Source organism: Protomyctophum bolini (genome assembly GCF_963924005.1).
Source record: "Protomyctophum bolini genome assembly, chromosome: 1".
NCBI classification, from domain to species: Eukaryota; Metazoa; Chordata; class Actinopteri; order Myctophiformes; family Myctophidae; genus Protomyctophum; species Protomyctophum bolini.
In genome coordinates this window covers 47,044,055-47,056,115 of record NC_137862.1, presented here as the reverse complement: position 1 = coordinate 47,056,115, position 12,061 = coordinate 47,044,055, and the positions used below count along the sequence as shown (strand labels likewise).

The window sequence follows — 12,061 nt, the reverse complement described above, 5'->3', positions numbered from 1 at the left end:
TCTGCTATAAACACAACACGAGATATAGCTATAAACACAACATGAGATCACGACACTGGTGGTATCCGTATTCGGTAGCGGCTAACACAGAAATTGAGTTATCGGGATCGGATTGGAAGCAAAAAAAGTCGGGACATCCCTACTAAAAATATAATCTCATGGGGCCCTTCTGAACAAGTTCGATCTGCCTTAGGTGACCTTTATTGCATGGGTACCCCTGGTACTTGCATCCTTTGCCTGTTCATAAACTAATTTTTCGATTTTGATCATTTTCTTTAACCTGTGCTGTGTGTGCTGTGTCCCAGCAGGTCAGGGGGAGGGTCAGACCTCACCGGGACAGATGGTGGATGAACCGGTCCGAGCGGTCAACATCCCCCGCAGGGAGAAGGACTTCCAGGGCATGCTGGAGTACAAGAAGGAGGATGAACTCCGGCTGGTCAAGAACCTCATTCTAGGTAATCTCTCATAACAGTGCCGGCCCTGAGCAATTTGATTATTGCTAATAGGCAGGATTTTGTCTAATGTTCCTGTGTCCTTCCTGTGTGTGTGTGGCCACATGTCTAATGTTCCTGTGTCCTTGCTGTGTGTGTGAGGCCACATGTCTAATGTTCCTGTGTCCTTGCTGTGTGTGTGTGGCCACATGTCTAATGTTCCTGTGTCCTTGCTGTGTGTGTGTGGCCACATGTCTAATGTTCCTGTGTCCTTGCTGTGTGTGTGTGGCCACATGTCTAATGTTCCTGTGTCCTTGCTGTGTGTGTGTGGCCACATGTCTAATGTTCCTGTGTCCTTGCTGTGTGTGTGTGGCCACATGTCTAATGTTCCTGTGTCCTTGCTGTGTGTGTGTGGCCACATGTCTAATGTTCCTGTGTCCTTGCTGTGTGTGTGTGGCCACATGTCTAATGTTCCTGTGTCCTTGCTGTGTGTGTGAGGCCACATGTCTAATGTTCCTGTGTCCTTGCTGTGTGTGTGAGGCCACATGTCTAATGTTCCTGTGTCCTTGCTGTGTGTGTGTGTGGCCACATGTCTAATGTTCCTGTGTCCTTGCTGTGTGTGTGTGAGGCCACATGTCTAATGTTCCTGTGTCCTTGCTGTGTGTGTGAGGCCACATGTCTAATGTTCCTGTGTCCTTGCTGTGTGTGTGAGGCCACATGTCTAATGTTCCTGTGTCCTTGCTGTGTGTGTGTGGCCACATGTCTAATGTTCCTGTGTTCCTCCTGTGTGTGTTTGTGTGGCCAGAGCTGAAGCCCCGCGGCGTAGCGGTGAATCTGATCCCAGGTCTGCCAGCCTACATCCTCTTCATGTGCCTCAGACACGCAGACTACGTCAACGATGACCAGAAGGTCCGCACTCTGCTCACCTCCACCATCAACAGCATAAAGAAGATCCTCAAGGTGCGTGTGTGTGTGTGTGTGTGTGTGTGTGTGTGTGTGTGCGTGTGCGTTTTAAGATGGAGGTCCGCGGCCAATACAATGTTTGAGAACCGATGCTGTAAAAACAATGCACTCTGTTGATTTGGGGGTATGAATAAAGTGTTTGAATGAGAACATGCACTGTGCGTGTGTACATGATGAGCAGTGCATGATGGGAGTTGAAGTGTTTAGTGAGTGTGTTTGTTTTTTCCTCTCTGTCAGAAACGAGGAGACGACTTTGAGACGGTGTCGTTCTGGTTGTCCAACACATGCAGGTTCCTGCACTGTCTGAAACAGTACAGTGGCGATGAGGTGAGACACACACACACACACACACACACACACACAGTACACACACACACACACACACACACACACACACACACACACACACATTATCGTCTCTGTCGAGTGTCCTAAACTAACTTTCTGGATTCAAATTCAAAAACAAGCGCTGCGTTATGAGCTTGTGGATCTGCTACTTTTGATGTCTCTGGTATTACATTATTTTACGAAAGAAACGATACACACAAAAAGTTAGAATACCGGTATGTAGATAAAAGAGGTTTCTGCCCAACAGCTCATAAACATTATACCCGTACAGATATGGTATTTGTGACGACACAGAATTATAAACAAATTGTATTAATTCGGTGCTTTTAATTTGCGTGCGTGTGCGTGTGTGTGTGTGTGTGTGTGTGTGTGTGTGCGTGTGCGTGCGTCAGGCCTTCATGAAGCACAACACTTCACGGCAGACGGAACATTGCCTGTCCAACTTTGACCTGGCCGAGTACAGACAGGTGATCAGTGACCTGGCCATCCAGATCTACCAGCAGCTCATCAAATGCATGGAGAGCATCCTCCAACCCATGATAGGTAGGGGTGTGTGCGTGTGTGTGTGCAAAATGAGTGGACAATAATATTACCAGAAACACATAAATTGATAGCCATGAATAACAGGTCTGTAACTCTGAGAGTGTTCAAATGGAACCAAACGGACCCGTTCTATTTGAGGTCGGTATATGTTAAATATAACATTTGAGAACCACTAGCACTAGTGGTGGACTCCTAATGTGCCATATAGTGCCGTAATAAATAATCGCCAAACATATTCCGAAGAAAAACCTGGAGATTGACATTCATTGAGTGGGTGTTATCAACATAAGAACATTATAATGGTGTGTAAAACAGAAAATCTAAACATTTTGCCACGGTCAAGACCAAGTCTTGGTGTGCGGACATGTTGGTGACCCCTGCTGGTGATGTGTTGTTGCAATAGTAACCCCACTCAGTACGAGAGGAACCGCAGGTTCAGTACATCTGGTGCATGTGTTTGGCTGAGGAGCCAATGGGGCGATGCTACCATCTGTGGGCTTATGACTGAACGCCTCTAACGGCCAAGCTACACCAGGCCTTTCTCCATGCGTGCGTAAGCCAAATGCCTTGGCGCGCGCAGTAAACGCATACGCACGCGCGCAAAATTGCCTGGTGTAGCTTGGCCGTGAGTCAGAATCCTGCCTAGTGGCATAAAAATCTCTTCCCAGGGGGTCCAGCGCATTGTAACGGGGACAGACTCCCACACTCTGTGCGACGCTTGTAGTATGATCACATTCATTTACAAAAGAAAAATACATTCACCCATTTATAGGACTGAGGCTGAATGTTCCTATATACTGTGGATGGCAACAAGAACCCGTCCTGAATGGGTTAAAAGTTAAAATACGTTGATAAGACGTTTCCCAGTCAGAGACAATATTACATTTATTTATTTGATTACCCCCTCTCCCCCCCCCCACCACCCTTCTCAATTAGTGTCGGGCATGCTGGAGCACGAGACCATCCAGGGCGTGTCGGGGGTCAAGCCGACCGGCCTGCGCAAGCGGACGTCGAGCGTGGCCGACGACGGCACGTACACGCTGGACAGCATCCTGCGGCAGCTGAGCGCCTTCCACTCCGTCATGTGCCAGCACGGCACCGACCCCGAGCTCATCAAGCAGGTGGTCAAGCAGCAGTTCTACATCATCGGCGCCTGCACGCTCAACAACCTGCTGCTGCGCAAGGACATGTGCTCCTGGAGCAAGGGCATGCAGATCAGGTATAATACTGTGCTGTGCTGCGCTGCATGCATGCATGCGCCTGGTGTGGAGGAGTGGTTCTCAAAGCGTGAATTCCATTTTTAAAGTTTTTATTAAGCATAGAAGAGGGGTATGGACAGGACAAATTGCAGTACATATGTTATGCTTCTTTTTCTATTTTTTACATACAAATACATAGACAGAGAACAGACAGGAAACAGGACAGTTCTGATGCTACATGGACAGAATTGTTTTTGAGTTGGTTTGAGTGGTCACAAAACTGAAACTGAAACAAAACGAAAATTAGACTAAACAAAACAAAATGAAAGACAAGACGAATAGCAACCCTCCCACTTGGAACTTTGACACCTTTTTTTGACACTGTGTGCAGTCCCTTCCTTGGAAGGTTTTTCTCTTTTTTGATGTCTATGCCTGCCAACTAGACTTGCACCTCCTACGGGTCTTTTTGAATGTGCAGGAGTCCCTTTTTTGTCTCATATATATATATATATACACACACAAACAAACGCACATACTATGCACATACTATGCACACTGATTATGCACAGTACATGTAGATCGTACCGGAAGGTTCCCAGTTCGATCCCGGGCATCTCCCAGAGTTAGTTATCAAAGTGTCCTTGAGCAAGACTCTGAACCCCTAATTTCATTCTCCCGATGAGCAGGTTGGTGCCTTGCATAGTTTTTCCTCTGCCATTGGTCTGTGAATGGGTGAATGTAATGCACCATCTATGTAAAGCGCCTTTAGATACATTTACCATTGTATTTGTGTGCAGGTACAATGTGAGCCAGCTGGAGGAGTGGCTCAGAGACAAGAGTCTGATGGTGTGCGGGGCCAAGGAGACCCTGGAGCCTCTCATCCAGGCCGCTCAGCTGCTGCAGGTCAAGAAGAAGACGGACGAGGACGCCCTGGCCATCTGCACCATGTGCCACGCCCTCACCACCGCTCAGGTAGGAGGAGTCAAAATTTTTAACCCATTCTGACCTGAGATCAGATTCATACGAGGTTTCCACTGGACACACTCTGGTCTGATTAACCCATTCTGACCTGAGATCAGATTCTAAAAATGTCAGTCGTTCTTCGATTTTTCAAAAAATAGCAGACCTACAAGCTCGTAGCGCGCCATTCGGTGGCGTGCTATGAGCTTGTAGATCTGCTATTTTTAAATAGCTAAAGCAAACATAATGCCAAAATGTGTTCCTGCCTAGAATGGGTTAAGGCCTATTCATAATCCAGTTTTAGGTGATAAGATGACCACCGTTTACTAAAAACAGAGAGATGGGATCAGGTGAGTGGTGAGTCGCTTGTCACCGCGGCGTGACGTCATGTTGTGTTTTCCGGTGGTCACCGTATCACCTAAAACGTAGTATGAATAGGCCTTTACTGTCGTCTCTTACATCGTTCAGTTGTAAAGAAGTAAGTGACTTTCTGGGGGGGTGGCATAAAGGAGAGGAAGGGAAGAAGCAGATCAAAAGAGAAACTAATCAAAGATATGTAATTTCATACACGTACGTATGTAGCATAAATAAATCAGCAGGTGTATGTATATCTACAGTACGTACATGAGGTATAGTTAGACATGAGGTGCAAATGGTAGCAACACATCGGTAGGTCCACATAAGAAGGTAGTCCATACAAAGCAAGTAAAAATAAGAAAAAAGGTCCGCACACTCGTAGCCACGATTCCGTAAAAAGCAACCTCCGCAGGTCAAATCCAAATCAAGGTAAGTCTGCATACTGTAGGCGGGGAGGAACAAATCCACATGAAGGAAGGACCATCGCAGCCTATCACAGCCATGTGTGTAAAGCATGTACTCCTGTGTCGTCATCGGTCCCCTGAAGCAGGGAATATACAGTTATGTCAAATTGTGAATTGTTATACATAGTAACCACGTAGGAATCTTTCCGCTGAAATGACATTCACGTATTTGATCTTATTTCACCGTATTGCTCAGAGTTTTCATCGCTCACTTTGTTAACTTGTATTGTGTTATCTTCCAGATTGTGAGGGTCCTGAACCTATACACTCCGGTCAATGAGTTTGAAGAGAGAGTGTCTGTGGCTTTCATACGAACAATACAGGTACTGTCTTCGCAATTATTCTAAGCTGTGAGGCACAGGTCTCTCTCAGTCTCTCTACTGTATGTGTGACCTGATGAAATGCTCTTTGAGAACTGCACATGGTCCGGCGGCGATTTGAAAAGGCCATGATGAATAATTACCCATTTCCTATTAACACTACTTAATTAATTTGAGTTGACATGAACCCTAGTTTCCCAATTCTAGGCATGTCATAACAGGCAAGCATTCACCAAAAATGGCCATAACTTGTTGTGAGAACAAGTTATGGCAATAGCTCTGGAGCTCCACCAGAGAGCTCCAGAGTTCCCTCTCCAGAGCAACATTAGTGACTTCCTCCTGGGGGATCCCGAGACGTTCCAAGGCCACCTCCCAGTGGGACGTGCCTCGAGGACCTCCCTAGGGAGACGCCCAAGAGGCATCCTAACCAGATGCCTGAGCCACCTAAGCTGGCTCCTTTCCAGGCGGAACTCTCTTTTCGTCACAACAGTGCAGTACGGCGACCGCAATGCCGCTCCGATTCTCCGGCTGATCTCCTTCTCCGTCCTATAATCGTATCCGTTCAGTCTATTTCTGTACTATTAGTACCGGTAGTGTTTCACAAATCACGATGTGAAGCTTGCCGATGCAACACGGGTGAATCTGGATCCTGACAAACTGAACTAAAAAACTAAAACTAAACCGACGTCCGTCCTTCCATCTGTCTCCTCCCTCTCTCTCTCCACTCTCTCTTCCTTTCTCCCCCGTTATAGACTCGCTTGCGGGATCGTTGCGAGACGCCGCAGCTGCTGATGGATCACAAGATGATCTACCCGGTGACCTTCCCCTTCAACCCGTCCTCCCTGGCCCTGGAGACCATCCAGCTGCCCAGCTCCCTCAACCTGGGCTTCCTCACCCGTGTCTAAAGCACCGCGCACACCAGGAGATACTGTACAGACACACACACACACACAATTACACACAAACACAATCACTACATTAGCTTTTAGAAACACTACTTACTAAACCTCTTAGAGCGGTGGTTCTTAACCTTTCCAGGTTGCGAGTGCGACCCCCCCCCCCCCCCCCCCCCAAATAATCATATTTGAACTGGGTTGAGCCGTGCCGAAAGGCATTGTCTTGTCTGTTTGGAGCCATACAAATAACATGAAAACAAATAAATAAATACATACATAATAAAAGTTTTAAAAACGACTTAGAGGCTCATATGTGTGTGTGTGTGTGTGGGGGGGGGGGAAACTATCTCCGCTTTAGCTAGATGTAAGAAGGGGGGGGGGGGGGGGTGCCTTCAAAGAAAGAAAGGTTTGGAACCACTGTCTGAGAGATTCCACAAGATTAGATCAGCTCGCTTCCCCGATGCCTCTCTGTAGATAAAACCCCATCCATCCCACCCTATAGTCCGCCCAACTCTGAGACACACGGAGGCCCCGGGTCACACCCCACCCCACTCCTTATATAGCTCCGCTTTCCAGGTTTTACGCACTGCTAAATAGTCGTTCATCTCAGTTAGTCTGCTTGTTCCTCACGGGGAACGTGTCGATGTACGAACACCAGCGGTCTCGATGGCGGGGGGGGGATGGGGGAGACAGACGTCTTGTACGATATACCAGTTCACTACTTCATGATGCCATGTCAGCTCTTCCTTTTGGCTACCAAAACCTTTCGTTTGTTTCCATTATAATCAGAACTCTCCCCTGAAGTGGGAGATAAGTCACAGAAAGACAAAAAAAAAAAAAGTGAAACTAGCTGATCTATAAGCTCACAATATGCGTTGTGAACTTGGTAAATCTGCTGTTTTTAGTACCACCTCCTGAGCAGTGCTATATATCATATGACATGTATGATGGTGGAGAGACCTCATTATGTCCCAAAACTATTACTTTTCACGATTCAAATTCCAAAAATAGCAGTTCTACAGGCTTGTAGGATCTGACCCGGTTCTGTTCCCCACCCACACCACACTCTGAACACAAGTCAAGCCAAGACAGAGCCAGAGGTTGTCTGTACCATACTGCTTATACATAATATATAAATAAATATACATACATTTGATCCTATATATCTATATATATCACTCCAGGGTGTTTTATTTATTACGCTAAACCTCCACCCGCGCTCTCCAAACACACCTATGCCAAGTTTTAAATCGGCTTCCTCTTCGCAGAAGACTTGTGAGGACATTTAAGGAAGACTGATCACACCCCGCTCGTCGTTGAAGTTATAGGACAAAAATGAAAGGCTGCGACTCGTGACCCATGATGAGAAGCCTGCTGTTGACATAGTCAAATCTGAGGGCTTATCCATCGGTGGTAGTATAGTTTATTTTCTTCCCATGTATAATTGTGATGTTAGTTTTTAGAGCTCTCGTCCTCGTGTAGCTTTTGTATAACAGATGACAGATGAAGCGGGGCACTCGTTGTAGCACAGTTTATTTTCAATTTTATTTATTTTTCCATTAGCGTGGTTATTATTATTAATTAGTGGTCCTTCTGAGGTAGGGCTGGGCAATACGATGTCAAATCTATATCACGATTATTTCAAACTGTTGCCTCGGTTACTATTTGCACCGGGTGAAAAAATGGGTTACAAAATCATTGACTAACTTAAAAAAAGAAGAAGAAACATACCCCGATTACAATAAATTAGGTATGAAATAGGGCTTAAGTGGTTAATGATTCTAATTGATTTAGTTGATTATAATGTATTTGTGTCTATATATTTAAAAACCCTTCTCAATTATTAGATTAACCCCGATTTGAGGAGGATTAAGGAAGTCATTGGTTCTAAATGTCAGTTACATTGATACTATTTTGTAGGGGTGGGTTGTGTTATAAACGTCCTGCCCCTCCTTGGTGCTACAAAGCAAACCCAACCTGCCTCCTGTGCATTTAAAACAATGCATTATTATTTGTAAATGCTGTTTTGACCCAAATCTGATCAGGTCACATAAACTTACATGCACACACATACACAGACATTGCTCTTGGCTTACTGCTGTATCTCAAGGGGGGGGGGGGGGGGGGGGTTTGCACAGAAGAGCACTGGATTCTCCCAGTGCTGTCTTCTTTGTATAGAGAAGTAGATAAGTCTATAGTCTCTCCCAGGTCTGCGTAAGAGCTCTGAACATCCTATTACGATATCAACTTGTTATTTATTTCAGTATTTAGTTTTCTTTCCTTTTTGCTGCTGCTTATTATGTTTACTTTGTCCCCTGCCGTGCCATATTAGTATTATTCACTATGAACCATGTTTGCCTCTCTGACCCTTTATATGAACCTTATTTAAATTTGCCCACAAACCTTACCCTCTTAAAGTTTCTCTAAGGTAGAGCATTTGGTTTTGTGACACATCTCTCTCATAAAATGTTCAGCTATGCTCAACATTTGCTGCGTTGGAGGACCTGCATTCATCACAGTGGTTATATAGAAGAATTCACAGAGGGGTGCCCTGGGCGTGGCCATTACTGAGGGGTAATCCATGGAGCAGGTGCTCCGTAGGCCAGGTGTAGCTAATCAGTGCTGCTGCGCCTAATGGTACACCTCAGTAATGGCCGTACCCAGGCAAGCCTCTGTGAATTTGTCTATAATATTGTGTTTTTATTATTAAGAGCTAAAGAGATCATCACCCAGGGAAGATAATGGTTGAGGTAATTCTTGAATTTCTCTCGGTCTCATCCACCCACAATACAAAACATGAATGAACACATACACAAACATGCACACACTGCATTATGTGCTTCTCTGTGTGGAAGCAAAACTGTCTGACCAAAGTGAAATCCCACTTTAAATGTCATCGCTAGTCTTTCAGACAGGGAGACAAAGTTACAAAACAAAATGGTATCATAAATGTATCATTAGATCTGTTGGAGTCTTTGTTTAATATCAGATTTTTGTATTATTTCTTGTGGTGCATTTGTCAGCTAAAAATGACTTTATTGTTCATGTTGTTCTAATTGGGACCACGTAGTATTGTTGTGAAATTGCCTTTTTGTTACATTTTTACATTGTATGGATAATGGGGTGGTTTAAGGACAAAGTCCTTTTGTGAAGAGTACATATCTATAGGACAAACCCATGGGGAAAGGGCAATACTGAAGGACTTTTAAAAACACGAATGTTAAATAAAACTGTTCATCATGCAAAATATGATTTTGAGCCTTATCTGAACCATCTGAATGACTTAAGCAAATATCACTTAAATATAATTTATCTTTTCTGTCTTTCTGTGCCGTACTTGAGTTGGAACCACTGTAAAATAGGTTTAAATAGTTTGTGTGCGTCCTTTGTTAAGGTGTCCCTTTGTCCTCCAATGTCAGTGATGGGTTACACTTTTTAGCTATCTATTTTAATGCACTTTTAAATATAGCAGAGGAAGTCAAATACCAATGCATATCCAGTATAGCCTATAGTCTAAAACATAAATAAAAAAATTACGCTCGGATGCTTTTGAACTCCGTGCTTTTACTGTATGGCATAAGTCCTGGCACCATTTGCAGAGTTCTGACTGATTATATACACTTCCTCTTATCACATTCCTTGGATGAGGGGGTGACATTTGCCTCTCAGGACACTTGAAAAGTGAATGTTGATTTTCTTTTGTCTAGTTTTAAGCCCCTGCTCCCCCAAAGCGCTCCCACATTAATCTCTCAAGACATGTCCTTATTTTACCGAATGGGCACTCCCCCCAGATTGCTTCTACTACATTAACTTGCTTCAAGCTACAATTCATAAAGACGGACTCTTGGGTATATATACGTACAGTACGTGACACAAAACTCTGTCACGCTGCTGTCCTGGGGCTCATTTACTCCCTTATTGAACGGCTGGCTTCGTTTCAGAGAGAGGAACGTATTCATTCATTCATCAGTTTGTGTTGTTTAGTGGAGCTGGGGTGTCTCAACCCCCCACCATCCCCTCCCCCCACTGGTCTTTCTAAAAAATGACCCTCGTCATCACTGATCTCTCTACGTTTGAGAGAATCGGGTTGTATGATATAATGTAGGAAGCACTATGAGGTATCGTTATTCGTATCAACACAAGCATCAACTTAAACATTGAGGTGTTAGAAGTGGTCAAGCGATACTAATTCTCATGTGATAACCGGTCTGAACACGCTGAAGCTGGTACTGTACGGTTTCTTCTTGACCCTTGACCCCATCTGTACATTTGACAACACTGGACTGTTTGTAGTTCCTGGTAGCTGTGCTTATAGTGAATGTGTTCACCATTTCAAAAAAAAAAACTTGGAATAAAATTGACTTGTCAAATCTGTAAAAGTAAAATAAAAGAATTTCAGCACTGTCCCAAGCTATCTACTGAGAATCTTTTTTATTCAATATCAATCGCTTCATCTCTTTATTGTCATGTATGACTAATTTAATGTGAAAATGAATGAGTGAAATGAATTTGATATTAATATTTGATTAATTGATTAGTCCCATTCCATACTTTATTGATTTTTATTTTGTATACAGACAATCCAAAGTTACCATAGCAATCAATCAATCAATTTACCATTTTAAGCTGGTAATTGAGTAATATTGATTGCTTTTTAAGTAGGCAACATTACTATAGAACTGCAGCTAATGTTAAAGGTAAGTCTGCCTGGTGACAGTAATTCCAAAGCAGTGTCACTCTCGCATCTCAAATGCTTCAGTAAGAAGCTTAGTGTTCCTCTCCAATCCTCTTCACCGTAGAAATCACCTTGGTCCTCTCCGGCAAAATATACATACTGTGCTGCACAGGGGGAAATACATTATTCTTTTGAGGTAAGATATAATTTGTTATTATATATATGCCTGAGATACTGTATTGTCATGGTCGATGACCCGAGTTCAAGATTTTTTATTTTATTTGAAATTCTAATTCTGAATTATATTCAGAATATGTAATAGCATTAGCACAAAACACCATTAATAGTGAACAATACTGAGTCATCTCTTAAGTCGATGTTTTATTTATTTATTTATTTGCCCCAAGATGATTTTTTTATGACAATTTGTGACGCTATCATGTAAAGTTATGGCCTTATAGCGTCTTAGATAATATAAGACTTTTAGGCAGGAGTGTTGTATCATGTTATGTGAATGTTCTCAATTGGAGGGAAAAAGATTGTTTCAGATCATAAGTCAAAGACAAATATGCTAATAATAGAACCTGCAATGCATTATTTATTATTTTTATGATAACCCCATGGCCCTTGTCAAATGATAGTTTCCATGTTGGCTATTTGCAGAATTAGTCTCAAGGTGAATTTAAGGCATAATATAGTTGTACTGTAATTAAAACACACCTGCCTGTGGTTCTAAAAGACAGCCTTTGCCTGTGTCTCCTGACATCCACCAATTTTAGATTATTACTAGCGTGTACTCACAGTGGAGAAATAAAGAACTAGTGCCAAAGTGAAAGTATAGGCTACTATTAAAAACCTTTCAAAATTATTTCTCGCGTAAGGTTTTCGAAGATAGTCCAACATTT

General features: G+C 43.4%; 1 protein-coding gene across 1 annotated transcript in view; it reads left to right on the top strand.

Moving 5' to 3' along the window:
* myo5aa (myosin VAa) overlaps nucleotides 1-10,885 on the top strand; it is a gene marked incomplete at its 5' end in the record, with an annotated part of 102,549 nt that extends 91,664 nt beyond the window's left edge. Inside the window, 8 exons of the mRNA XM_080771121.1 lie at nucleotides 309-455; nucleotides 1,237-1,391; nucleotides 1,632-1,721; nucleotides 2,135-2,285; nucleotides 3,222-3,504; nucleotides 4,282-4,456; nucleotides 5,508-5,588; nucleotides 6,338-10,885. Coding sequence (XP_080627247.1) covers nucleotides 309-455; nucleotides 1,237-1,391; nucleotides 1,632-1,721; nucleotides 2,135-2,285; nucleotides 3,222-3,504; nucleotides 4,282-4,456; nucleotides 5,508-5,588; nucleotides 6,338-6,490 — 1,235 coding nt within the window. The 3' untranslated portion in view covers nucleotides 6,491-10,885. The remainder of the gene's footprint in view (nucleotides 1-308; nucleotides 456-1,236; nucleotides 1,392-1,631; nucleotides 1,722-2,134; nucleotides 2,286-3,221; nucleotides 3,505-4,281; nucleotides 4,457-5,507; nucleotides 5,589-6,337) is intronic.
* Between the last annotated feature and the right edge of the window lie 1,176 nt (nucleotides 10,886-12,061).